This window comes from Chiloscyllium plagiosum, unplaced genomic scaffold, assembly GCF_037043375.1.
Source record: "Chiloscyllium plagiosum isolate Xiang-an unplaced genomic scaffold, Cpla_swu_hap1 HiC_scaffold_19, whole genome shotgun sequence".
NCBI classification, from domain to species: domain Eukaryota; kingdom Metazoa; phylum Chordata; class Chondrichthyes; order Orectolobiformes; family Hemiscylliidae; genus Chiloscyllium; species Chiloscyllium plagiosum.
Genome location: NW_028270157.1, coordinates 43,034,257 through 43,062,183, shown reverse-complemented (window position 1 = coordinate 43,062,183; position 27,927 = coordinate 43,034,257). Strand labels below are relative to the sequence as shown.

General features: G+C 38.9%; 2 protein-coding genes across 5 annotated transcripts in view; one reads left to right on the top strand and one right to left on the bottom strand.

Annotated features, from left to right (window-relative positions):
• Positions 1 to 27,927, top strand: part of LOC122559430 (IQ motif and SEC7 domain-containing protein 3-like) — a 279,735-nt gene that overhangs the window by 177,572 nt on the left and 74,236 nt on the right. For 3 of the 4 annotated variants that reach the window (XM_087997259.1, XM_087997258.1, XM_087997257.1), the window contains one exon: positions 7,220 to 9,097. The exons of the other annotated variant lie outside the window; for it this stretch is intronic. In XM_087997259.1, the coding sequence (XP_087853385.1) occupies positions 7,220 to 7,305 (86 nt within the window). In that variant the 3' untranslated portion in view covers positions 7,306 to 9,097. Of the gene's footprint in view, positions 1 to 7,219; positions 9,098 to 27,927 lie in introns of those variants that run through there. 4 annotated transcript variants of the gene reach the window in all.
• Positions 19,837 to 27,927, bottom strand: part of LOC122559431 (uncharacterized) — a 23,885-nt gene continuing 15,794 nt past the window's right edge. The window contains exons 3-4 of the mRNA XM_043708879.2: positions 25,097 to 25,208; positions 19,837 to 19,970 (exon numbers count right to left, since the gene is read on the bottom strand). Coding sequence (XP_043564814.2) covers positions 19,897 to 19,970; positions 25,097 to 25,208 — 186 coding nt within the window. The 3' untranslated portion in view covers positions 19,837 to 19,896. The remainder of the gene's footprint in view (positions 19,971 to 25,096; positions 25,209 to 27,927) is intronic.

The window sequence follows — 27,927 nt, the reverse complement described above, 5'->3', positions numbered from 1 at the left end:
CTAACTCTCTTTTATTGAGGTATTTTCTGCTAATTTCTTACTTAATCTTTCAGTGAAACAACTTTTCCAAAATTTTGCGCTTTTCCAATTTATCCTTACACTGTACTGAATATCAGCCCTCACTCTCAGCCTCTATCATTGGTGATAAATTTAGCATTTACTCTACTACACTGTAGGCCTGACTTTATCTCTTACCTTCCAAGGAATTCCAAGTTATCTATGATCCAAAACTGACTGAGTCACTTTGCTGTTCATCCACTAACACAGTAACCATTTCTTGTTTACTATGCACTAACTGAGATAAACTCAAAACAGAGAATTTCACTGTGCTCCACTCATTTCCATGGCAATGTCACCATACTAGTAAATTCCCAGGAGGAATGTAAGTTAATTATCTATTAATTCCAAAATTTTCCTTATTTGGTGGAAACTATGTGAATAACATCTCCATTACCAGAATAACAGCAAATCTGACATCTTCAGTATTTTAGCAAAGTCAGAAGCCCCATTCTCCACAGTCAAAACTTTCTCATAAAATGAAAAGTTACTTTCTCAAACTCAAGAACCATGAGGTAGACGTTTGCAACAGTAGAATGTTCATTCACTTGTAAACAAGGTCCCGCCATCCGCGAGCTTGCTCTGAATGACTATATTGATACCATGGCCTTAATGGAAACTTGTATGAGAATTAATTACACCTTGTTACTTAATGAAACCGCCCTACCCGATGACTTCATCGATGATTTTCAACAAAGACCATCGTCATGGCAATATGAAGCCTATTGTCGGGCCACATCTTGGCCTGACCTACTACTGCCCTGGAACATTTCACATTTCACCTTATTTCACCCTCTCACCTCTCTTTCAAAAATACTGTTCTCCACCATTCTTCCAAGTGCAATAATTTCTTGTTGTGTTTCACTGATTTCTTCCTAAATCAAGGACTTCTCATCCTCAATGTTTTAAACATTTATCTGCACTCATAACACTGTCATTGTTCTGAGTTCACTGCCCTCTTATCTTCCCAAAATCTCTCCCAACTTGTAAACTCCTCAACCCACATTCATAGCCAGTTCATTCACGGTGTCATCACAAGTGACCTTACTACTCTCATTGTACCAATTACAGACATGGGCCCTCTGGAATCATTTTCCTGTATTACTTTCTTCCCCAAGTGCCCTAATTCCTTCTGTGTCTGACCCTCTGGAAAACTCTCGATTCATTTACAACTGCATTTAAAAATCCTAATTATCCGGACTTTGATTCACAATTTACCACTTTGCAGCTAGTGATCTGCTCAACTCCGCCTCGCTTCAGTATTTGATGGTTTAATCTCCATAACAACCACTATCTTTCTTTCTCTGCCTGACCAAGTACTGTGGTTATGGGCCTCATTTCTTCTCACTTAGATCCAAGGGATATAATTTGAGCAGATATTACAAGCAATTGGTTTAGCAAGTCACCACCAAATTGACCATAAAGCACTATCGATTTTTGCTGTCATTTGAAAAAAACTGACACAGTAATTCTGCAAGTCAAATGTAATTTCTGGCTTTATTTCACTAATGCTAAGATGGTTTTAAAACCCCTCTCTGCTCCACCTGTGTGTCCCGCAACAAGCATAAATAGTTGCCAAACTTCTTTGTCCCTAAGGTTAAGATTACGTGAGCAGTTTCCTCTGCTGCTTCCCTCTCTTTCCCTTGTCCACAGCATCAAATTAAACAATTGTGCCTTTACCCAACATCCACCCCAGCCTTAAACATGAGTCTTTCTCTAGCTTCTCTCCTGTTTCCCTTTGTGCCCCTCTGAATGCATCTTGACCACAAGCCCCCATTCTGTTCCCTTAGTCCTATTTCAACTGAACTGCTGACTACAATGGTTTCCATGTCAACTGACATTGTTGACATTTTCTGTCCAGTACAGTCCCCCTCACCTTCAAATCCTCTGTGATCAACCCTCTCCCCAAAAAAACAGACTCCTCTATCTGTGCAACTCACTTCTGAATTTCCAATCTTGCTTTCCTCACCAGAGTCCATAAATGTGTGTTCACTCCCTAAATCAGTACCCATTTTTCAAAACTCTGTGTTCAAATCTGTGGCTTTTGCCCCTATCACAGCCATGAAATATCTCCTATTGTAATTGGTAAACTATCCTTCATTGTTCTTCTTGAACAATGTGCAGCTTTTGAAGTAGTTGACCACAGGATCCTCCTTCAGTGCCACTCCAGTGAGACCCAGTGAGTGGGACTGATTTATCTGTCTCATTTGCATAGAGTGAAAGAGATCCACAGCTCAGGAAAAGGCTGTTTTGCCTGGCAAACTTGCACAAGTCAAAAGCAAGCCCCTAACTATTCTAATCCCATTTTCCAGCACTTGGTCCATAGCTTTGTACCCTTATGACTATAGTATTGTCGTAACTTTTCTCTTTATTCCTGCACAGTTACTTCTTATGTTTCCATCAATCAATCCATGACCTCTTCCTGTTTCTCATCTATGTGGCCATCATCGAAAATATCAAACAAAAACTTGCATAATTTTCCACAGCTACGCTGAGAACACTTTACTCTGGCTCACTATCATTTCTCTCAAACCTTCTACTATCTCTAAATTGTTAGATGGTTACATCCAGCATTGGATGAGCAGTAATTTCTTCAAGTTAAATATTGGGAAAACCAAAACCATTGTTATTCTAATTCATTATTTTAAATGTTATGCATTAATTAAGGAAACAGTCAACATAAATTTGTTCAGGGAAAATTACACCTAAATAACTTGATTGAATGTTTGAAATTGATGGCAAGGAGGGTGTTAAGGGTAGCACATTTGATCCATGTCTGTAATGATTTTTTAAAAGGTTTCTGATGCATCTGACATGACAGACTGGTTAGAAAAGTATATGCCCATAAGATTCAAGGGAAAGAGGCAGTTGCACCAAAAATTGTCATGGGTCAATTTGTGGTTTTGTGACTAAAAGGCTGTTTATGGCTGGGTCTAAACACGGTCAGTATAATTAAGGAGTTTGCAGATGGTACAAAAAAAATTGGCTTTGTGATTCATAACAAAAAATGAAAGTTATAGATTTAGGAAGCTACAAATAGAAGGGTTAGGTCGGCAGAAAATTGATAAATAGAATTCAATCCAGAGAAGTATGAGATAATGCCTTTGGGTAAAGTAAAGAAACCAAGGGAGCATACAATAAATACGAGCATACTGAGAAATGTAAATGGACTTTGGCACACTTCCCTGAAGTCAGCAGGATTGGTCAATAACATGTTGAGAAGATATATAATGCATATGTTTTAGCGGAGGCATTGATACAAGAACTATGACAATATGTTACAACTGTACAAAGCACTAGTTTAACCACAACTCGACTACTGTGTTCTAGCCACCATATTACAAGATGAATGTCATTGCTCTGGAGTATACAGTGAAGACTTATAGGGACGTTGCCGGGATGGCAAAGGTTTAACTGTAAGGGAAGATTTAACAGGTTATGTTTTTCATTGATCAAGGATCAATTTGAGAAAAAAAAAATTGAAATGCATACGATCATGAGGGGCCAAGTTGAATTGAATGCAAGCAACTGATTTCACTAAATAAAGATGCCAATAATTATTTCAGATAATTAGTTAAAGTATTAAAGCAGAATGGAGGAGAGTTTTCAGGGTGATAAAAGGCTGCACCATTCTGGCTGAAAGGATGGTAAAAGCAGAAACCTTATCACATTAAAAAAGCACTCAAACATGCATCCAAAGTGCCTCTGTTTACAAAGTGTAGAATTAAGAGCTGGATAGTGACATTAGGCCTCTATGTTTTTATCTATCGGCAAATGATCCAAATGACTTCCTTTTATTGTTTTGTTATGATTCATTGTCATCAACCCCTGCTGCAAATTCTGCTCCTTAGCCATTAATTCCATCCACCTCCCTGACAAATTTTCAGAGGCTAAACTAGATTTTTCACAACCTTTGTGTCAAATTTTACTCCACTATGTACTTCTGACTACATATCTATTCTATCAGTAAGATGTCCCAATTTCCACCCCACCACAAACTTTCCACCCTTTCCCTTCATCATCATCTGACCAAACCCCGATTAATGCCTGCAAAAGTTCTAATCTTCTCAATTGCATGCCTACCTGGCCTTTAATATTCTTGCCTCTATAAACTTGAGGTCATCTGCAAATGATCAAACAAACAATTCTAGTATCTAATACACACCAAGTTACATTCACTTAATTAACCTGCACTCAATGACATACATAGGTTTCTACTTAAGCAATATATTGATTTTAAAATTTAATCCTTTTTTTGATCTCTTGTGGCCTAGCCTCTTCTTGTCTCTGTAATTTCCTCCAGCCCAACAACCACCAGGATATCTGTCTTCCTCAAATTTGGGCTTCTTGGGCATCATCCATTTGAATAACACCAGCATAGGTGGCCATGTCTTTGCTTACTAATAACCTGAACTCTGAAAGGCCCTCTCAGAACAGCTTTGTCCATCTCTGTTCCTTCACAACCCTTCATTAAACCTACCTCTTTGACCAAGCTTTAGGGTTACCTGTCCTCGTTTTGTTTGATGACATTCCTGTGAAGCACCTTGGGATGTTTTAGTTGCATAAAGGTGTGGTATAACTACAAGCTATTGGTGATGTTGTTACTGCTATTGTACTTCCATAGTTTTCCTGTAAACGGTTTTAAAATAGTACTCGGGTTCTGTGGTATTTTTGTTAATCCATCATTATTTGGAATTATAGCCAATCTCCTCCAAATATTGATGACTATTTCAAGGAATGAATTAGCAGGATGGAATGCCTGGTTAACTTTGTGGTGTAAGGCTTAAGAATGATCAAATATTCAGTGGAACATTATGGCTTCAGTTGTGCTGATACCGCAGTTAAATTACCCTGTGGTTAAATTGTACAGAGTGATCTTTGGTCTTTTTTTTAGATTATTGTCAGATGTCCTGGAGAAAATGAAATAGGTTTTCTTCTCATGCGCAGTGAACATGTGGAACTGGTTTCTCATGAAAGTCGTTCATTTGACATCTATCCACATTTCAATGGGATCAATGCTTGTCAAAAACAAAGATTCAGAGTTTTAGAGATGATAATGCATTGTTTTATTTTTCTTGGAGAAGTAAGAAGTAATTAATGTCTGCCAAAGAAAAGGGTAAGTATATAATGCCAGGAATGTCAATGTAGAGGTAATCTTTGGATAGTCTTTGGGTTAAAAGGTCTCTTTTTGCTTTGGATCTTTCTGTGAGCCTCAGATTATAGACTTAATGGTACAAATGGTTTTTCTCTGCCTTATGTTTTTACTCCTTCTCCATCACTGACTTTGGATTCGATTTAGTACTTTTTGGGAAGGTAGCACTCTATACTCTCTTTTATTTTTCTCAAACTTTGAAGCAAAAGGATATATTAATGTATAAAAAAGCCAATCCAGTTTGCTACATCATCCTGGCACTATTTCTGCAAATGATCAGAGCATTTCATGCCTCATTTAATGACCAGACATACTCTTCCATTAATCAGATATTATTTCATTCCTTTCTTCATGCTGAGACAACATCCATTACCTTTGTGAGCCATCTAGTTCTTGAGTTAACAGCAGATATCTTCTGAATATTTGTCAACGGGGAGCTCATTGACAATTCACATCAGAAATTTGAAAGTGCATTGCTTGGTTTTTTCCTATTAATGCACTTACTTGTAAATGGGCTTCCTACCATCAGCACAAAGTCAGCAAATTATATCAAATAACAATGACAAAGTCTAAAGAAATGTTAAGTATCTGGTATTCATGACTTTTTCAAAATTGCCAAACAAAGAAAAAACATGAATCATTATAATATATGTAATTTGGTAGTACAGAACTCAAGAACTGCTCAAAAAAGGCATGTTCTGTCAAAGCTTCTTGCCTTAACCTCCTTAGAATAATTTGTAGGAATACCAATTTAGGAAAAAATATATACTGTGTGAGAGGAGAATCCTGGTTGGTTGGCAAGTAGACTTTGATTGGTAGAGATGTTGCTATGGAGAATGCATCAGTTAAAAATGCTGACAGATAACTGCCAGGTGTTATTTAAATTTTATACCAAATAGACTGTTCAAGGCACTTCACTACAAAATGAACCAGTGAATGCTGGCATCTGTTTTATTGATTGAAACAAGCACAGTGAGTACACGTTCCTTCTGCCTTGCAAGGAACCTGGCCCTGCATATTAATATATGGAGCTTCCAGTAAAAAAACAAGTGAACCACATTGCAAGCTTACTGACAATCCTAAACTGGTTATCATGTAATTCTTTGCAATAAGTTTCAGTCCTGGTGTGCTGCCAGTAATGTAGGCTGTTATGTTCCAAAGATGACATGTCATATCAAACAACATATCCCTTTGACAGTTCGCAGGAAAGTACTGACTGTGTTCAACCAACCTGTACTTGCAAACCTTGCAACAAAATGTCCAAAGTTAACTGTGATTCTAGGTGTGTCTTCTTTCAGTAATATTCTTCATTATATATGAAAATTATGACAAGTATGAATGCAATATTTTCATTTATGGAATAGTCCACAATGTTACTGTGATACAAACTATATCTAATTTGTCCTGCTTCAATATGACTTTGATCAATAGTCTCATGGCATTATGAAATGGTAACAAGGCAGGATTAAGAGATCTTCACTGTTTCATTCTCTGTTTCCCTTGGCAACATTTGGGATTTAATGACAATTTTGATGAACTGACTGCCTGTGTATGCAGGACTACTGTGAGACTCCAGAGAATTTATGCACATTTCCAACAATCTACTAAGACCCCAAAGGTCATCATACCCTGTTAATATTAAATACTGAAGAAGTCATGTAATTGAAGTCCCAACTTCAGCATGGTTATAGTTTTTTCTGTAAGTTTTCAAATGGTCTCTTTTTTGAGGAGCAGAGTCTTGCAATTGAAAGCACTTTTATGGAAAAGTTTTTGAGTGCATTGTTTACAGGAATTGTGTAAAGTGAAGATGTAAAATAGAATAGCTGTATTCATAATAGATGATTTATTGCTATAGTAATTAGTGAATATCTTCCTGAAAGAGAAAAAAAAAGCACAGAATCGCATTCAGCTTCTATAAAGTATGCAGTTGTTCATATATTTTTAAAGAAAGTGTGTGTTTAAAAAAAAAAGATTAAAAATCCTTCTGAGGCATGTTCTGTCTTACAACAGGTTTCCAAGGGACACAGCATGATCAAAGAACACTGAGAAATGCAGCCAAACCTTTAGTGATTATTACAGATTCCTCTCAACAATAGTCACGAGCAACTGTGTCAACAAATTGTTTTAATAGCAGAAAGCAGAAATATGAGTTTATATGTGAACAGAGATACACCTCATATAATGAGTTGAGATAGGAAATTGATGAAATTTCAGAAGCTGGCCCCATTGTTGCCCCATCACAAATGATGGCTGCTCTCTCTGCACTTTGGCTATTTTGTCCTGGATAGTGTAATCTGTTTGTTTAAATATTTAAACTTGCTGCCAGTAGGAAACTTTACTTCCCATCATTGAAGGTCAATATATTCACTCAATCCAGCTTGGAAAATCTAGACCAGAGCCATATATCAATTACATTTTGATAATCGACAATAATTCAACATTTTTTTCTGAAATTGGAAACTGGCTTATATTTCTTTAGACTGGTCCTGTGGTCTTCTTGCAACTTTAGTTTAACCATTTTGTTGAGAAGGTAATGAGAAAGCCAGCATTGGAGATTAATTATATCACTTTTGCTTAAAGCAGCTAACTCTAAGTTACTATACATCTTGTATTTATTTCTGCTTAAATAGCTGATCTAATTCAAATAAAACATTATTCATTACATAGACTTTCAAGCTTTAAAGCCAGTCTTCAAATTACATGGTTTAAATCCACAGATCCACAGGTTCAAACCTCCTGCCCCCACCAACCTTGTTGGGTTTCTGCCAACCACAGAATTCGAAACATGGAAGGGCAAAGAGCATTGTCAAAGTATATTAAGTGTCAATGCAATCATCTCTGAAAATTGTCTTAGCTTAATTGGGTTCATTCAAAAGCTTGTATAGTTTTTTTGAGCAGTAGACGCCAACAGCATTCTTTCACATCTGCTCCTGGATTTTGAATCCGCCTACACTGATGGGATGAAAGTCTCTTTGCTAGCCTTAAGGACCCAATTAAAATGAATTGCTGCTGCCTGAACCTTATGGTTATTTGTAATTCATTAGAATGTTACCATTATGTATTACATTAACAACATTGTTTAGACAGTATTATCCTAGGGGCAAATGTACAAAAGCAGAAAAAAAACACATTTGGATTCATGGAAAACACAGTACAGCCATTACCTTAATGAACACCAATAAAGAAGACGAGCAGAGCACAGATTGTTCTGCTACTATGTGTCCACTACTCCATCCCAACTAATTGAAATTGCTGGGAAATTTCAAATAATAATTGGGTTTTACAGAAGGCCAAAGGCCCATATGTGTCTAATGCCACAAAATGGATGATTGTGGTTCACTTTATGCTGCTTGTGAGTGGAAACAATGGGATCTCTGTGTCCTGTGAATTGAGCCAAGAGTCAAGGGAGACCCAGAGAGCTGTGTATCCCTTGCTAATTGCTATCAAGATTGTTGGTGGAAAATTCCTGACCCAGCACACAATGCTTAAATGGAGCACCGAATCAGAGTGTCGGAGTATTGCTCCATGTTTATCCACCACATGCACAAAAAAGCCTGTCAATGCAAAATGAGAGGATGCTTTTTTAAATCACTTTGGGATTTAAAATGGCGTGGAGTATTGACTTGGTGTTGATATTTGCAAAATATTCACTTAGCACCTGGTTCTTTCCTACACAGTTACATCACAGCAACTGAGTCATGAGAATTGGCATTGTTTAAAATATTGTTAAGTGACAAAAACACTGCTCCTCCCATCGTGTGCCCACTAAATATAGGAACTAATGGTTTGTGAAGGCTTTTCCCTTTATGGCTTTTATTCAACTTGTTAGACATTTGCTTTATTCAAGTGAAATATTTATGTTTCAATAAAATATAAACTGAAAAGTGATGTTTTAAGATCTGTTGTTTGATTATACATGTTGAACATTAATTATCACTCAACATAAGTCATAATTTGGACAGAACAGCATGTAATTAAAACACAATGTTGAAATTGACACTTCAAATATGGAGAAATACAGGGCCTGAAGTTGTGATTTTAGTTTCTCAATTTCCACAGCCATGATCATTTGGAACCATGTAGGAAGAGTACTGTCATAGCTGACGGAGTCTGGCAAAATGGCCACAAACCTGGTTGCATCCTGAATAAAACATGTCCTGATTTTACACCAACATTTCCAAAACGGTTTCCTGGACTGTATTTTCCACTTGCCCTAACAGCCACGGGGTGCAGGTCCAGACTGCAGAGTTTCTGCATGTTGGCCCATATTTGCTACCTGCACAGATGCAGCAGACATACTTTGGCAGTTGAGATGTAAATGGGGCCCACTTGGGAATGCTGAAGAGGCAGTTCAGTGGGGTCTTTGTTCTGATACCTAACCTGTTGACACAGGAAACCACTAGGATACCAAGGATTTCTTCCCAGAGAGTGGACTTACTGTAGGGTCATACAGTACAGAAAAATGCAATGCGGATGTGTGAGGCTTCAGACCCCTCTCACTGTTCCTACAGCTTTGTTATTTTCTCACTAACCCTGCTTATCTTTTTAAGTATGTTTCCATTTTTCTTCTATTATTATTAAATCTTTTCCACTCTGTTTTCAGACAGTAGATTTCAGATTTTAGTGACACCCTGTAAAAAACTCTTTCTCTTTTCCTGTTTCTTAAAAGAAATGTGTCTCCACCAGTTAATGATCTTGCTTATGCCGGCTACCATTTCTCCTTATTTACTGAATCATTCATTATATACTTCATAAATATAGTAGTCATGATTTGGAGATGCCGATGTTGGTCTGGGGTGTACAAAGTTAAAAATCACACAACACCAGATTATAGTCCAACAGGTTTAATTGGAAACGCACTAGCTTTCAGAGCGTTGCTCTTTCATCACAATCACCTGATGAAGGAGCGGCGCTCTGAAAGCTAGTGTGCTTCCAATTAAACCTGTTGGACTATAACCTGGTGTGTGATATTTAACTTCATAAATATAGAATGCTTTGGTTAAATATTTCCAAAACCTTAACTTTCGCTTGAGTTCTGACCATTTCGTTATTGGGATATTTACAATACAGCCCATTCTATTTGCTTCCTGCTATTTTCTTTCTATCTGTAAGTGTGTATGTGCTGATGCATATGATAGAATCTTATAGGGTCCTGAAAGATGTGTTGTGGTGGAAAATGTGACAGAATCATGCAGGAAGTCCAGCAAAGCTTAGCTAGACATGGAGCAGGGTGGGTGTAATTCACTGCATTTTGACAAAATTCTGGGCGACAAAGTTAGAGTCTTCCTCAGCAGTGGCAAGTTGCCTATTAAAGGGGATTATTGCATGTTAACAATTTCTTTAATTGAACATCTCACCCCAATAATATGCTTTCCTATCTGCTGCGAGACACAGAATTCTCCACATGGAAACCAGAGAGGGTACTTGGAGACTGCAACTCAGCACTTGCTCCAAAGGACCTCAATGTTGGACATCAGACACCACCATCTCAGAGTACAGTCCATGGTCACTGGCCACAAGCACAGCACATCCATGGACATTGGCAACTCATGTGTGCCAGCATCTAAGAACCCTCATAGCACATCTCCTATCCACATATAGAACATTTCTGCTCTTCAATACTGCTCTTTGGGCTACACCAGCAACTATTATTACAATGCTGCAGCAAAGACACAGCGTGTTCAGGGACACACACACACACAGCTGCTTGCTTGCTTTCTTAGCACTCACTCACTTTAAGCCTACCTGGATGCACACAACACCCCTTGCCTGCTTTGTGTCTTTGCACCCTGCCTCTGGGCCACAGATATAAAGCTCAAAGGACTGCTGTCTTTCCTTACTGTATCATGTAGATACAAAACTAGGAAGCTTGCTATGGGTGTTAGCAGTCATCTGTCAAGTAAGAGTGATAGCCTTCAGTCAGTGGGTCTGAAGGGCAGTATATGAAGGGCAACTTCTGATATTAGTTCAGGGGCTTAGACATGGTCAGTAAGCTACTAGGGTGGTCAGAGTCAGGATCGCTCTATGTAAGGGGTGAGCAGTCAAATGTTGGATAGCTCATTATCCACCTTGAGTCTTGCTGCTCTCTTGTGAGATGCTTTCCTCCTGGAATGAGAGAGGCAGGGATTAAGAACAATAATGGGGAGGTTTCCCAAGCAAGTGTGCAGGCAGTGAGAGGGTAAGTGCTGGTAAGCAGGGTAAGTGCTGTTGGGGTTTGGAGTGAGTGACAGCCAGTGAGGGAAGATGTTGCAGGCAATATTGAGAGACCTGGAACATTGACGCCAGTCAATTCGAGGCTACCTCAGCAGTGGTGAGTTGATCCAGATACAGAGGTAGAATTGGGTTAGACTCAGGAAAGAGAAGCACGCATTGTTGTTGACTTCTGGTTAATGAGGCAAGGTTGTAAGACATGGCAAAAGATTTTGCTCGGCCTCACCAATAGAAACTGTCCCTGATACTCAATGAAACAGCTGGCCAAAAAATGGAAGGTTCAACCCACAACCTTATTGTACACCAAACGAATGTGACAGATTTAAATGTAACAATTTTATCTTTTCAAACCAGTTCAAATTATGAAGTGGAGAGAGTTAGGTATGTTCAAGTAGAGAGACTGATCGCTCAAACTCAATCATTAACTTGTGCTCCACTCATCCAGTGGAGCAATGTAAGTTCTACAATTGACAAGCACGCATTCTGATGATATAATCATTAATCAAACTAAAGGTGACACAATCTCACCCACCCCCCAACCCGAATCCAGGATATTAGATGCCCAGATAAGATTGTTTTTTGTAATTTTCCAAAGCTTCCTGCCAGGAGGAGTTTAAGATACTTAAGCCCTGTCCTTCCCCATGGCGCTGGGGATCAAGTTATCACTGGGCCCAATGAATAAAACAAAGTAGTTGAGAATGGGAGGATTGGTAAAGTTTTCATCATTACAGCCTTTCAAGAGCATAAAGGAAGCAAATTTTACCAATGCAATGTAGTTCATAGAATACTTTAAGTCTTTAGATTAATATAAAAGTGGTGCAAGTTTCTCTACAGATTGATGAATCTTCTGCGATTGGGGAACATAGGATTTGGATTAGGTGATTCATCCAAAGAGAATATGTCATTACTTTGTTAACTAGTGCTCCACTATCTTTTAATAAAAATACCCTTTTTTCTCACTGCTCCAAACACCATTACTTTTGAACTAATTAGCTTTCTCCTGAGCTTGCTTCTTTGCAAAAGTGCTTTAATTATTTTTTTCAAATTTATTTTATGTAAAGCCATGTTTGGTGGCTTAACGTCTGTAATTCTGTCATTCATGTTCCAGAATTCCCCATGAAAGACCTAAGGAATAGATTATATGAATTGTTTGTTATTTAATGTATTTTTAAAGGCAACTGTCCTGCACCACTGTTGAGTCAATTCCATAGAATTATATAAAATATAGTGGATAAAAAAATCTCAATGTTTAGATTCCAGTCAAGCCACCTTCCATCCCCGCTGTCTAACTCAATCAACAGAAAATAATATCCTTTTCTCTCTTGTCTGCTTATCTAGCATCCCTGGACTATTTGTCTCAATCACTCACCATGGTAGTGAGCACTGCACTCTAATCACTCTTTGGGTAAAAGGTTTATTATGAATTCCATACTTGATTTCTTGTTGACTATCTAGCGTTGATGGCCAATAGTTTTGCCCTTGTTCACAAGTGTAAATATGCTCTCTATCACTATTCTATCAAAACCTTTCATTATTTATGGGTGGCACGGTGGCACAGTGGTTAGCACTGCTGCCTCACAGCGCCAGAGACCCGGGTTCAATTCCCGACTCAGGCGACTGACTGTGTGGAGTTTGCACATTCTCCCTGTGTCTGCGTGGGTTTCCTCCGGGTGCTCCGGTTTCCTCCCACAATCCAAAAAATGTGCGAGTCAGGTGAATTGGCCATGCTAAATTGCCCATAGTGTCAGGTTAAAGGGGTAAATGTAGGGGTATGGGTGGGTTGCGCTTCAGCGGGTCGGTGTGGACTTGTTGGGCCGAAGGGCCTGTTTCCACACTGTAAGTAATCTAATCTAATCTAATCTAATTTAAATATAAAGTCGTTCCTCAACCTCCTCCATTCAAGAGAAGAGACCCACCATATGATGTAATCATTAACCGCTAACAGAATGTGTTTCTTATGGTTTGCTACATGTTAGCTCATGTATTATATGCCACAACGTGTTGGATCTGTATTAAGTCAGATATCTGGAAATTTATTGGCAATGAGTTATGTAGACTTATGTAACATTTCATCCATACGTGTCTGAGTGTCATTCTTACTTTGGTTACAGTTATATTGTACATTTACATCAACAAAATGACTAGGTAACAGCTGGGTGTCTGCCTGCTGACTTAAGGCTGACTGAATGAATGGAAAGTACTATGGGTACATTTCATACTAATGCATACATGTTATGATGTAATGCAGTAATTTTAAAGGTCTCGTGCCTGTACGATATCCATGCAATAAAAACAACACGTTATGCATCTGATCCTAAAGATTATAACCTTGCCGTTCTGTTGTCATCCCTGAATATATTTTGTGCATTTTTCAAGTACCTGCAGAACTATTCATAACCTGGCCACCAAAGCTGCACACAGGCCTCCATGTATGGTCCATGTAAACATTTATCCAATTTTAGCATAACTTGTCAAAAATCAATCCCCTAGAAGTAAACCCTTGTGTTTGTTTTGCTTTTGTAATGGCCATATGAAGGAAAAACTGGTAAACCAGTAAAACTGGCAAAAGAACCTGCTGGTTTTACTCATTTTGTATACTCCAAAATGGTGATCAGTATTACTAGTATGTGCATTTCCAAGCATTATTGATTACTTACTGGTTTTCCTCTCCTTGCATCTTAATTTTTAGAGACCAGCATATTTAGGTCCTAGATCTCTTTGTTGCATATGAACATCTTGTTAAATAAACCATCTGGTTTGAATCTTGCAGAAGTTATTAGTGAAAGATCATGAACTTTATAGTTGTGACAATAACCACAGTGTCAGGTGAATTTCACAATGGTGATGTTGTTACCAAACGACTGCACCTTAGTCTACTCATTTATCTAGTTAGATGAGTTACTGTTGCCATCTTGTGTTAGAAATAATATACAGCATCTGGCAGGCAAGAAAGCGATCACGTTTGTTTTGGTACATAACCAAATAGAATTTAGCTACCTTGGCATTCTGTAAAACTGGATTCACTCTGCAATTTTCACACATAATTGTGACACACTATCTGACCAAGACAGCTCATAATCTATCAGCACACTGCTGATTCATGTAGCGAAAGCATTGAAGATGTCAATGTATATCTAAATGCCACCAGTTGCTTCAGATAATCAATCACCAAAGGGTCAAGTCATACTTTGTTAATTTTTCAAAAGAAAGGTTACTTAGTCTATTTCTTTTACAAAATGTTCAGGTATGTCAAGGGCCCCAATCTAATTTTAACTGAAGCCCTTAGAACAAAAAACTAGGAACAGAATAAGCCATTCCAACTCTTGATCCTGTGTCCCTATTCAATAAGATCATGGTTGATCTGGCTGTGGGCTCTTTCTTGGCTTCCTCTATAACCCTTCAGTTCCTTACTGATTAAAAATCTGTCTAATTCAGCCTTGAATAAATTCAATCACCCAGCCTCCACTGGGCACTGGTTTAAAACAAATTTATTTCTCACATACTTGTTAGGCAAAAGTTAATAAGGCTAGATGGGAATGTGAAATTAAATACAAACAGATCAGCCAAGATCATATTGAATGGTGGAACAGGTTTGAGGAGCTGATAGGTCTACATTTGCTCCTATTCTGTATACTAATATGTTCCATTTCAGAATTCCTGCTTCAAACAGCTACTGGCCAAAAAGGTCACTACTGGGCCCATAACCCAGAATCTAAATATTTCGAGTCTTGTGCAGAGGAGAGGAATTATGTGGGATGAAGGGCACATGAGGAAGTAATACTTGAGAGGGCCAACACCTTCGTGGTAGGGTCATCTGACAAGGGGACCAGTATGGAAACACACTGCCTTCTGCCCATGATCCAAACAGGATAATCTGCCAAACTTCCACCAATAGGAGAAATCCTCCCATTGAGGCCAAGTGAGAGACTTCCCTTAAGTGACTAATAATTAGTGACCAAGCACATGAGAGCTTGAAATGGGGTGAGAGCAAGTGGGAGAGTGGATGCAGAATACATGGGGAACAGTGTGCATTGACCCAACCCTTCCACTTGCAAATCTGCCAATGAGGACCCATCAAATGATGGTCCAAAGGTGTGCAGGTTAGGTGGATTGGCCATGGTATATTGTCCAGTAGTGTCCAGGGATGTGCAGGCTAGGTGAATTAGCTATGGTAACTGTAGGGTTACAGAGATAGGGTCACTGGCTCGGTCTGGGTGCCATTTCTTTGGAAGGTTAGTGTAGCCTCAATTAGCCGAATAAACTTTTCTCATACTGTAGGGATTCTGTGATTCCACGATTCTATGCTTCTGTGAAGATTTTGCCTAATACAATCAGGTAAACTTGTAATTTTTGGATCCCTCTTTCACTGGAAATACTAGAAACACTGTGTTGAGCCAGTCCATGGTTACTTTCATTTAAATGCCCATAATTTTTCAAGTGGCAATTTGTTTTGTCCTAGATGATTGTTTTGCCAGCCAATTTTCAATGCCAATCCATCTGGACCACTTGTCTTATTTACCACAAAACACGTATACTTCAAATACATATTAGACAGCCTCATGATTGTCCAACATCTGAGTACACATATCTTTGAACCTTTTAAAACTGGGGCTATTTGTCTCTCCACTTTGTCTGTTTTTCTTCTTTACTGTTTCATTCTGGTGCCTGTCACCCTGACACATTCGGTTACACTATTCCCCAGAGGAGTGGCTAACCTCTCCATACAGCTGCTGGCCCTGGTCAGTTAAGTAGCATCCTGTTCATTGTGAATGAATTCCTCCTGCCCTAGAACTGATGCTTCGTGTCCAAGGCATTTAAAGCCCTGTTTCATGTCCTATTTCATCAACCATGCATTTCACTATTTTATCCAGCTCACCCTTTTCTTACCATTGCACAAAATAATTCAAAGATTACATCATTGCAGTCCTGTTTTTAACTTTCTGATTAGTTTCTAAACCACTGACTGAAGGGCCTCAATCATTTTGCATCCTATGTCATTGGCACATACATGGGCCATGAATTCTGTTTGTTCCTTTTTCCTTGTCAAAGTGTTCTTCGCCCTGCTGATAATATCCTTAACCCTGACAACAGGGAGGCAGTACTCCATGGGTTCCTATCTATTCCCAGACTGTGAATCTCCTACAATTGCTGTAGTCTCACACTTTTCTGTAACTTGCTGTGCAGTCCTTTGCCCCACAGCAACATGTTCCAGTCTGCAGAGGGATCACCTTCACTGTACTGCAAGCTAGTTTGACAATGCCTGAATCATGGGGCATTTCTGCAATGCTTGTTTCTTTCTACTCTGTGCTGAGCTTTACTGCCCTAAATTTTCTCTGGCTTTTGGGTAGACACTTCTTGGATTGCACAATCCAGGAAATTTCTAGCCTTCCATTTACCCAGCGGTGATTCAATTTGCATCTTAAACTCAGAAAACATGAGCCTGAGCAATCAGCAATCTCTGATTTACTGAAAATTAGTATCTCTGGATTCTTCCAAAAGCTTTGCCATTATCCAGAATGTACAAAGCATCCTTGACTTTTCAGATGGTGTAGGAGTTGCAGGCTATGTGTTTCAGCTGTCCTTGTATTCTATTAAAGTCTACCTGTATATACTTCTTATTTTATAAATGTATGTTTTATAAACCTGTTAACATATATTTATTATTCATGTACTTGCCAGTTTCTTATTTAGTGATATTTCCTATCCCTTTAGCATTAGTAATTACTGTACTATGTTGTGTAACTTATCTCATTAGATTTAATCAAGCAGTTATTATTTCTGTGTAATGTAATGGATAAAGCTGGAGGAGTGTATCATCACTCTCATCATATTACTGCATGGTCACAACATAAAGTAAAAATACATTTCACAGTAACTGAGTTGGCCAGTTAAATAATTTATCTATATCAGGTTTTAAATGAAAAGCTCTATCAACCAGGTTTCTTTAACAAACACAGCAATCAAAACAAAACTGATTCAATTAAGTTGCAATAACTGATTAAGTTGCATAGCCAATATTATAGATGTATAAATATTTATCCCCAAATCAAACAACAGCACACTCAAACACAAAGACAAGGAAAAAAAAATGTCTTTCCAGGTTTATTTAAAAAATACTTTCTGATCACCTTGGACTGAAAAAAAGAGGTACAAAATGTTCTGAAGTCTGTTGGCTGGAGTTCTAGCATGATGCAGTCAAGTCACTAATCACACAGTTGTCTCTGATGTCAAGAAATATAGTCAGGAGAAATTTTCTATCACTCCCCCAGAAGAGTAGGTAAGTTTCAGCCTGAACTCAGCAAGCGTTTTTCAGAAATTGGAGAGATCAGTTGGGCAGACATTCTCCTCTTGGTTTCTTGTTTTCTAGCATTTTTGAATATCAAAGCATTCTGCATCCAGTCTTTTTAATCTTTATAAATATATATATTGCATATATTTACTTATTTAACCATTAGTAATGGATTGAATATGATTTGGAATTAATAATTAATGAAATTATTTTAAATGATTTCACAATCTACTTCTCCGGATCTTCTGGATCACATTAAACTGCTGAGTGATCATGCAATTTCATTGTACCAAATTCTCTCACTTATTGTATTGTTAAAAATCACACAACACCAGGTTATAGTCCAACAGGTTCATTTGGAAGTTTATTCTCACTTGAGAATGTAACTTTTAAAAAAAGTTTTGCAATTTACATATGAAAGAAATGAAATCAACATGGTCATTCTAAAAGATGACAGACTTAACAAACAATCCAAGTCTTTTTCAATATAAAATTTCAGTTATATCCCACTGTAAACTTTTGCTATAAATTCCGTGTCTTACAATCTTATTCTCCGCAACCACCTGATGAAGGAGCAGTGCACAGAAAGCTAGTGCTTCCAAATAAACCTGTTGGACTACAACCTGGTGTTGTGTGATTTTTAACTTTGTACATCCCAGTCCAACATCGGCTTCTCCAAATTATTGTATTGTGCCTCTCTCATGGTCTTCTTTGCTACATCGATTCTGTTATATTTTCATGTTCTCCGGCAGTGTGTTTTCAAGGAAAGTTTTATTTGATTGATCCAATGTCAGAATATTATTCTAGCTTATGATTCTTAAAAGTTCGCTTTCACCCCTTAAAAGGCAATTGCCTGCAGCCATTCTGCTGGAGGATAATTGAGTGCAACAATAGTGTTAATGAGATTAGTAACCCCCACCGAGACAGCAGTCAGTTCCTGATGAGGAGCAGTGATGATGGCTGGACTAAAAGCTCAGGAAGATCACTTTGTTTTTCGCACAAGGTACTCAGACACAAAGCTCTTACCATCCTGAATCTGTGGGATACCCCAGGTAGCCTCACCAGTATAATGCAGGCACTCTGGGTCACTAGTAAAATAGCAACATCAGAATGCATTTGAAAAGGCACAGCAGCCCGCACCAAACCATTTGGGTTTATTATTGACCTGCTGTCTGCCCAGTTCTGGGGACTAGGGGTTTGTGAAATTCCAATTTAAATTGGGAAAAATATACTGGTGCTTAATAGGCTCTTAACATTACAGAAATCATACTAAATATTTCTCTCCACCCAGCGTCTGACAGAGTGTCAACAGTGATTGTAACTGTCGACTACATTCTACCTTTTTCTTGAACTTTAAATGGATGAAGTGAATTGTCAGAACTATGATTGTTTCCATTTTTATGGATCTGTTGAAGTGGTGAAAGACTTACCCAACAAGTTACAAACCCTCTTCAGAAAAAAGGTGTAACATGGTAAACACTCAATCTAAAACAGAAAATGCTGGAAAAATGTGGCAAATCCAGGGCTCAGTTTCTCTCTCCACAGATACTGCCAAACCTTGACTATGTATTTTCTGTTTTTATTTCTGATTTCCAGCATTCAAATTATTTGCTTTTGTAACTATCTTATATACCTTGTGCAACGGGAGAACAATGCAATTTATTTAACAGTGTGCTCTTTATTGGGTGCAGGAATATGGTCATGTCACAGTAAGGTCTGTTAAGGAATGTCTCCAGGCATTCTCTGAATGATATGACATTAGGATTAACAGGATGAAGGTGCTTTGAGGTACTCTTATTAAAAATCAAGAAGAAAGTAAGACTGTTCAATACCTGACATGAGAGACAAAGATTAGTTACAACATTATAGACTTCTCAAATGGATAGTTCCTAATTTACATAATGTGCTAGTTGAAGCGAAATGGTATTAAATGAGATTTCTTTCAAAGAGCTATGTAGCCTTTTTCTGTCCTGTAGGGTTATCTGTGATTCGAAGACTGTTAAATATTTTGAGTGTTTTAGAAAATATCAAACAAGTTGTTGTGCAATTGATTTGGTTATTTAATGCTGGACTAAAATAGTTACAATCAGCACAAATACAACAACATTACCACTTCAAGACAATTCAATGCAATGCGATGAATCCATGTTCAGAAGGGTGCACAAAGTATTATCACATGTTTCTGACTTTAGATAAGCTTGTAACTACAAACAAAAGGTAGTTCTTCCGTACAGCTTTTATCACTCCATTTACCTCCAAGGCCTGGAAAAAATGCTACAGTTTAGATAGAATCACCTTTTATAAAAACATTTGATCAGTGAATCATATCATTGTATGTGAAATGGTTTGATTTATTTTTCCTCTTTTAACATAAATATTTATTTGATATTGTACACGAATTTAGTTTAGACTTTATATTTAAGTGAACAATTGCTATTTTTTTGCACTTCCCAAGAGGAGATAAACACTTACCTACATCATACAACAAACCTATTATGAGGCATGTCCATCATTTAAAAGACAGATTAGACCCACAAAAAAAAAAGATTTGGACTGTTTGCACAAAGGGAAGGATGAATCATTCATTTGAAAATGAAGCACAGTCTTTCTTCTCAACAATTTGAAATTGTCCTGCATGCCCATTTGTACAGAATAGAAAAATACCTTTAGATATGAACATGAGATGACTGTTTAAAACAAAATTCCTCAGACTATTCTTGAGAATGGGGAATGAAAAGCTTAGCATATGAGGAACATTTGAGGATTCTGGTTCTATTTTCAATGGAGTTTAGAAGGATGATAGGGGAATCTAATTGAAACTTACAGAATACTAAATGGCCTGGACAGGGAGTGGGTGTTGGGTAGATGTTTCCATTGGTAGGAGAGACTAGGACCGAGGGCATAGTCTTAAAGTAAAGGGAAGACCTTTTAGAATGGAGATAAGGAGAAACTTCTTCAGCCAGAGAATGGTGAATCTGTGGAATTCATTGCCAAAGATAGCAGTGGAGGCCAGGTCATTGAGTGTATTTAAGACTGAGATGGATAGGCTCTTGAGAATCAATGGGACCAATGGGGAGAAAGCAGGAGAATGAGGTTGAGAAACGTATCAGCCATGATTGAATAGTGGAGCAGACTTGATGAGCTGAATGGCCTAATTTCTGCTCTTGTGTCTTATGGTGTTATGATCTTAAAATCCTGGTGTACTTATAAAATATTTCATTCTTGTTCATTCCAAAACAATAATGTATTATAACTTGTGTGACTGGTAATTGTAAGTGATTTTGTCTGGTTGAGGTCATATACAAATATAGAAAATCTACCCAGAAAGCATTGGGCGCTAAAGGATAGAACTTGAGAACCAAAGTAAAGCTCTGTTAGGATGCTACTGTAACTTCAGCTCTGTTTCTGGTTGTTTGTACTTTGACCATCTACCTGAAATATTTATTGGCTTCATCCCTCAATGGGTCGGTGATGTCAGTGGTTGTTTGAGTTCAGTAGACTAGAGAATGGACAGCATGTGACAAAGAAGTATGAAGTGATGAATTTTAGTAAGAAAATTAAAAGACAATAGAAACAGAGAGATTTACCTTGTAGATGCTCAAATTCTTGAAGCTAGCAGTCCATGTTGTGAAAGTGGCTAAAAGGGCATAAGGGATCTTAGGCTTTATGAATGAAGGCATAGAGTTTAAAAGTAAGGAAGATTTGCTGCACATTTATAACTCAGCATATTTGATTCATAATTGAAGTATTGTGTCAAATTCTGGGCATGGCCTTTTATTAAGGATGTGAAGTCATTAGAGAGGATATTGAAACATTCATGAGAATGGTTTTCGGGTATGAGGGACTTCAGCTATGAGGTTAGATTGGAGAAACTGGCACTGAGACAATGGACAATGAAGAGATTTTATGTAGGTTTTAAAAAGCATGTGGGAGTTTAACTAAAGGAGTTAAAGTATTTGTTCCCATTTACAGAAGAGTTGAGAGCCAGAGTCACAGATTTAAGCTGATTGGCAAAACAGCCATTGGTAATCTGGGGAAAAAACTTTTTTTTACACAGTGAGTGGTTAAGATCTAGAATCTATTACCTGAAACTGTGATGGACAGAATAAATCCTGCCTTTCAAAGCAGAATTGGAGAAGCATGTGCAAATTAAAATTATTTGCAAGGTCATGGAAAAGGGCAGTGGAATGGGACTAGGTGAGCTGTTCATTGCAGAGAGCTGGCACATATATGATGGACCAAATGACCTATGCTACAACTATTCCATGTTTTGATAAAATCCTGGAACTCCCCAAACATACATGCATGTGGGTGCATCTTCATCACATATTCAAACAAAAGCTAGCCATTACTTTCTCAAGGGCAATGAGAGAATGACCAAGAAATGATAGCCTTTATTGCCTCTATCCCAAGAATGGATAAAAGAAATTTTTAAAAACTTATAAACATTCAAGCTGCTAATAACTCCATGCAGAGGAGATATCAGATTATTCAATATTCATTGAGTTTCATAAATAGTTTTGAACCAGTCACATAACATAATACAAATTACTACAGGTTTGTCCCTTCGTGAGCCTCCTGATCCCTAAAAAGAGCATCATTTTGGAAAAGTAGAAAAATGAAATTAATAAAAGAAAACTAGAATGTCTGTTCCAACCAGACAGCTATGAACAGGATACAGGTAATGAGCAGGCAGCTGTGATGTTTAGTCTGGCATTAGCTGCTGCTGCAAGTTGTAAGAAAGTAACACTGGAGAAAAGCACCATTTTTAATCCTTGAATAACAAAGGAGTCAAAGGATATTGGGGATAGGAAAGAAAGTCAAATTGAGGCCACAATCAAATTAGCCATGTCCTTACTGAATGCCAAAACAAGCTTTAAGGGTGAATGCCCTGACCCCGCTCCAATATTTGTATATGAACTCCATGATCTAATATTTCATTTGGGTTGCGCTGGTTTTAGCTGCAAAATATGTGAGTTAGCATGGAAAATCTGGAATTATCTAAAACAGTAGATGCCTCAGCGGTCTACCATCTCGCTTTCTTTCTTTCTAAACATCTAAAAACTGCAACTGGATTGAATTGCAGTGTTGCCATGGTGTTCCTGGGATTGATGAAGATAAGATTACTTAGCACCAGTCCGAGTTGAGTCTACAGGGATTTGTTAAATTAATTAATTCATCATTCATTCATAGGATGTGGGCATCACTGGCTGGCCAACATTTATTACTGGTCCCTAGTTGCTTTCAAGAAGGTTAGGGTGAGCTGCCTTCCTGAACCAATACAATCCACAATGCCATTAAGCAATGCCATTAGGGAGGTGTTCCATGATTTTGACCCAGTAAATTGAAGGAACAGTGCTTTATTTCAAGTCTGGATGCTGAGTGACTTGAAATGAAACTTGTAGGTGGTGGTGTATCTTCTGACCTTGTCCTTCTAGGGGAAGTAGATTAGATTAGATTACTTACAGTGTGGAAACAGGCCCTTCGGCCCAACAAGTCCACACTGACCTGCCGAAGCGTAACCCACCCATTCCCGTACATTTACCCCTTTACCTAACACTACGGGCAGTTTAGCATGGCCAATTCACCTGACCCGCACATCTTTGGACTGTGGGAGGAAACCGGAGCACCCGGAGGAAACCCACGCAGACACGGGGAGAACGTGCAAACTCCACACAGTCAGTCGCCTGAGGCGGGAATTGAACCCGGGTCTCTGGCGCTGTGAGGCAGCAGTGCTAACCACTGTGCCACCGTGCCACCCATTTGTGGGGTTGGATATTGCTGTCTAAGGAGCCTTAGTGAATTGTTGCAAATGGTACAAATTGCTGCGACTGGGGTGGAGGGAATGGATTTTTGTGGATGTGGTGCCTCTCAAGTGAATAGTTTTGTCTTGGATGGTGTCAAACGTTTTGAGTGGTGTTAGTGCGGCATTCAACCAGACAAGTGGGGAGTCTTCCATCACGATCCTCACTTGTGCTTTGTAGATTGTAGAAAGGTCCTGGGGAGTCAGGACATGACTCCCAACAAGATTCCTAGCTTATGACCTACTTTTGTAGCTATAGTATCTACATAGATAATCCAGTTCAGTTTCCAGGAATTGTAACTCCCAGGATGATGACTGAAGGGAATTCAGTGTTGGTAATGCCATTGAATGCCAAGGTGATAATTTGATTCTCTCTTGTTGGAAATGGTGATTGCCTGGCATTGGTATGGCTCAAATGTTACTTGTTACTTGTAAGCACAAGCCTGGATATTGTCCAGGGTGCTGCATATAGATAGAATCATAGAGTCATAGAGATGTACAGGATGGAAACAGACCCTTCAGTCCAACCCGTCTATGCCAACCAGATATCCCAACCCAATCTAGTCCCACCTGCCAGGACCCGGCCCATATTCCTCCAAACCCTTCCTATTCATATACGCATCCAAATGCCTCTTAAATGTTGCAATTGTACCAGCCTCCACCACATCCTCTGGCAGCTCATTCCATACACGTACCACCCTCTGCGTGAAAAAGTTGCCACTTAGGTCTCTTTCATATCTTTCCCCTTTCACCCTAAACCTATGCCCTCTAGTCCTGGACTCCCCAACCCCAGGGCTAACCAATATCCTGTACAGGCACAACATGACCTCCCAACTCCTGTACTCAATACTCTGACCAATAAAGGAAAGCATACCAAGTGCCTTCTTCACTATCCTATCTACCTGCGACTCCACTTTCAAGGAGCAGCACCTCGCATTTATCTGAATTAAACTCCATCTGCCATTTCTCAGTCCATTGGCCCATCTGGTCCAGATCCTGTTGTAATCTGAGGCAACCCTCTTCGCTGTCCACTACACAGATATGGACTGCTGCAGCGTCTGTGGAGTCATGAATGTGCAGATCATTGTCCAATTATCAGCAAACAATGCCACTTCTGACCTTATGAAGGAGGTAAGGTCATTGATGAAGAGGCGTAAAATGGTTGGACTCTACCCTGAGGAACACCTGCAGAGATATCTTGGAACTGCGATGACCAACACTCAACAGCCACAACCATCTCCCTTTGTGCCAGGTGGGATTCCAATCAAATGTAATTACATCCTAACTTATTATGGATGAGGAATCTGCAACATGGCGTTTGAACTGCTGAGTAACATTGAAAATTCTCCTTGGTAATAATTTCAGTCCCCTATTTTAGACTTATAAATAGTTATTGGAAACATGTAACCTCTATCCCAATAGACATAAAGTCAACCTATCCAACAGAGTTATTTCTGAATATAAGTCTGCCATCACACAATAAAACATGGCCCCATTGTTTCAGTGTTACAGTCAGTTTCTCATTGTATCTGAAATTTATTTGCACGATGGTACATTTGAAATGCAACCTAAAATGCCAGCATACCTTTAGAATTGATGTGCACACAGTCCTCATTTTCTTCCAAATTGTCAGGCTGGCCTTCCTTCCATTGTGTGAAATCTGATAGCGACCCATCACTCCACATGAAAAGACCCTCCTGTACGAGAAATTTCATATTACTTTAATTTCTATGTAACCAGGAAAGAAGCTTGCAACTTGAAAAGTTTATTTTAAATGGGTGAAAGCCTTGGTTAAAAAAAAACAGAATTTGAGGTGAAGCTATTAAGTGTTCTTTATGATGGTGTTGATTTAAAAAGTCTATGGACTATTTGCTGATCTTACTTGCTTTTAGCTAAATCCAAGTTATGTTGAGTTTCTTTGACAAATTTCTGCTATAAGGCCTAGTGAGTTTTTTGCTGTAACTTACCAACTGCGCCTTACCTAGCCCACCCCTGTGGCATCCATCACATCTGATTTCATCTTATTAGTCACCATTCCCAGAACAACACAACAATCAGCAGCTATCGTCCAAAAGACCCATGTCCCATGTACCCCCTAATGTCATTGTGCACCTGGACAAATGTCAGCAAGTGTTGTCGTTCCTTCCCCACCCCCCACAACTAGCAACCTCATGACACAGCAACCACAAAGTCACACTGCCCATGGCATATGACTGTCATTCCCTCATACAAACATTCCTTTTCTTTCACCCTTGTCACTGTTCAACCACTCTTTTCTCATCCATAGCTATACCCCTGCTGCACAGCCGCTACTCTTTTAAACTGAAAGTAAAGCTTGCTCTACTCTTTTGAATTGAAAATAAAGCCTCCTTTGCACTTTTAAAATGAAAACACCAGGACAGGTACAGCACAGGGTCCTCTAATTCAGCACTACTCTGACCCACTGTGCAGTTTCAACCTGCAGCTTGTCACTGTCCACACATAAGCTTTTGTTTAGAGACAGCAAGGGGGTCTTGTAACTTCATGCCTTAGTTCCCACAACATTCTGGGATACATTAGACCAAGTCCTGGAGATATATCCACCTTTATAATCTTTAAGACCTCCTGAACTTCCTCTTCTGTAATGTGAACTGTTTTTCAAACATCAAAGTTCATTTCTCTGCATTCTCTAGACTCCAGTTCTTTCCCCTCAGTAAAACCTAAGGCAAAATATTTATTTAATATCTCTCCCATCTCCTGAGATTCAACACAAAGACAACCTCCTTGATCTTTAAGAGGCCTTACCCACTATCTAGTTACCCCCTTGCTGTCAAGGTATTTATAGAATTTCTCTGGATTATGCTGAACCTAATCTGCCAATGCTATCTCATACTCCCTCTTTGCCTTCCTGATTTATCTCTTAAGAATGCCCCTACACTGTTTATAAAGATTAAGAGGTTCAATTGAACCAAATTATCCATATTTTAAGTAAGATTCTATTTTATTCTTGACTAGAACCTCAATACCTTTATTCATCCATTGTTTCTTAATCTTATCAGCCTTACCCTTCACTTTAACAGGAGCAAAATTCTTTTGAACTCTCATCATCACATTGTTGAACATCTCCCATTAGTCAGATGTCCTTTACCAGGATATTGCCGCATATAGGAAGTTTGAGTTATAAAGAAAGATTGGATAGGCTGGGACGTTCTTCACTGGAGCATAGAAGGTTGAGAGACGATCTGCCAGAAGTTTATAAAATCATGAGAGGTACAGGTAGAATTACAGGTAGTTGTCTTTCCCTAGGATGAGAGATTTGAACCAGGGGGTCAGTTTTTAAGGTGAAAGGAGAGAGATTTAAAAAGGACATAACAGGCAAAAGTTTTACACAGAGGGTGGTTCACGTCAGAAATAACTTCCCGAGAAAGTGGTGGGTGTGAGTACAATTGCAACATTTAAAGGACATTTGAATAGATACATGAATAGGAAAGGTTAGGAGGAATGTGGGCCAGGTGCAGGCAGGTGGGACTAGTTTAGTTTGGGATTATGTTCAGCATGGACTGGTTGGAGCAAAGGGTCTGTTTCTGTGCTGTATGACTCTATGACTCTATGACAGCAAAAGGACACAAACAAAACTTATAGATGCTGACGATGATACCGACAATGTAAACCAAATTCTGGCATCATGAACAATGAATATTTTACATTCTGTGATTACCTGCTGTCCTCCAGTTCTCTTCTACTGAAAGTGGGTGTCAATGGGGCTCTGTCTGGCTTGTGATGCTTACAGCTGAACTCTGTCATGGACAATAACAACTTGCTCTTCCCCAGTGTTCTCATTCCTCCTTCTCAGAAGACTGTTCCTCAGCACCCAGCATATCACCTTTTTGACTGCTCCAGTTGAGCAGAAAATAGCACACTACAATGGTTCGTCAAACTCTGTCTGGAATATGCCCCCACACCAGACAATGGAAGCCAAATGCTCCTCTCCATCACAGTTCTACACAATAGTATCATGAGCCAAGATCACAGCAGGTAGCTCTTGTCTCCCCATAACTAATCTTGTAAGGTACCTGGACCCTCAAATGCACCAGCTTCAGGATTTATGTGTCATGGCAGCTGCCAGGGTAGTGGGCACATATTCCCTAGGAAGTGGGAATGGTGAACACAGATTATCAATACATTATTGGAGTAAAGCCCCTCCCTGTTGATGAATTCTGCAGTGTTGTGGTATAGTCTTTCCGTGCGCAGATCACATCAGACGTTGTCCTGATGTACTTGTGGGTGCCCAACTGGGAGATCACACAAGTCACTTGTCAGTCCCTGGAAGGAGCCAATAATATAGAAGTTCAACATGGCTGTCACAGCCAAAGATCTCTCACTACTGTGGCCCTCAGGTCCCACTTCAGCATATCCTCACTATCACCTCCATCCCCA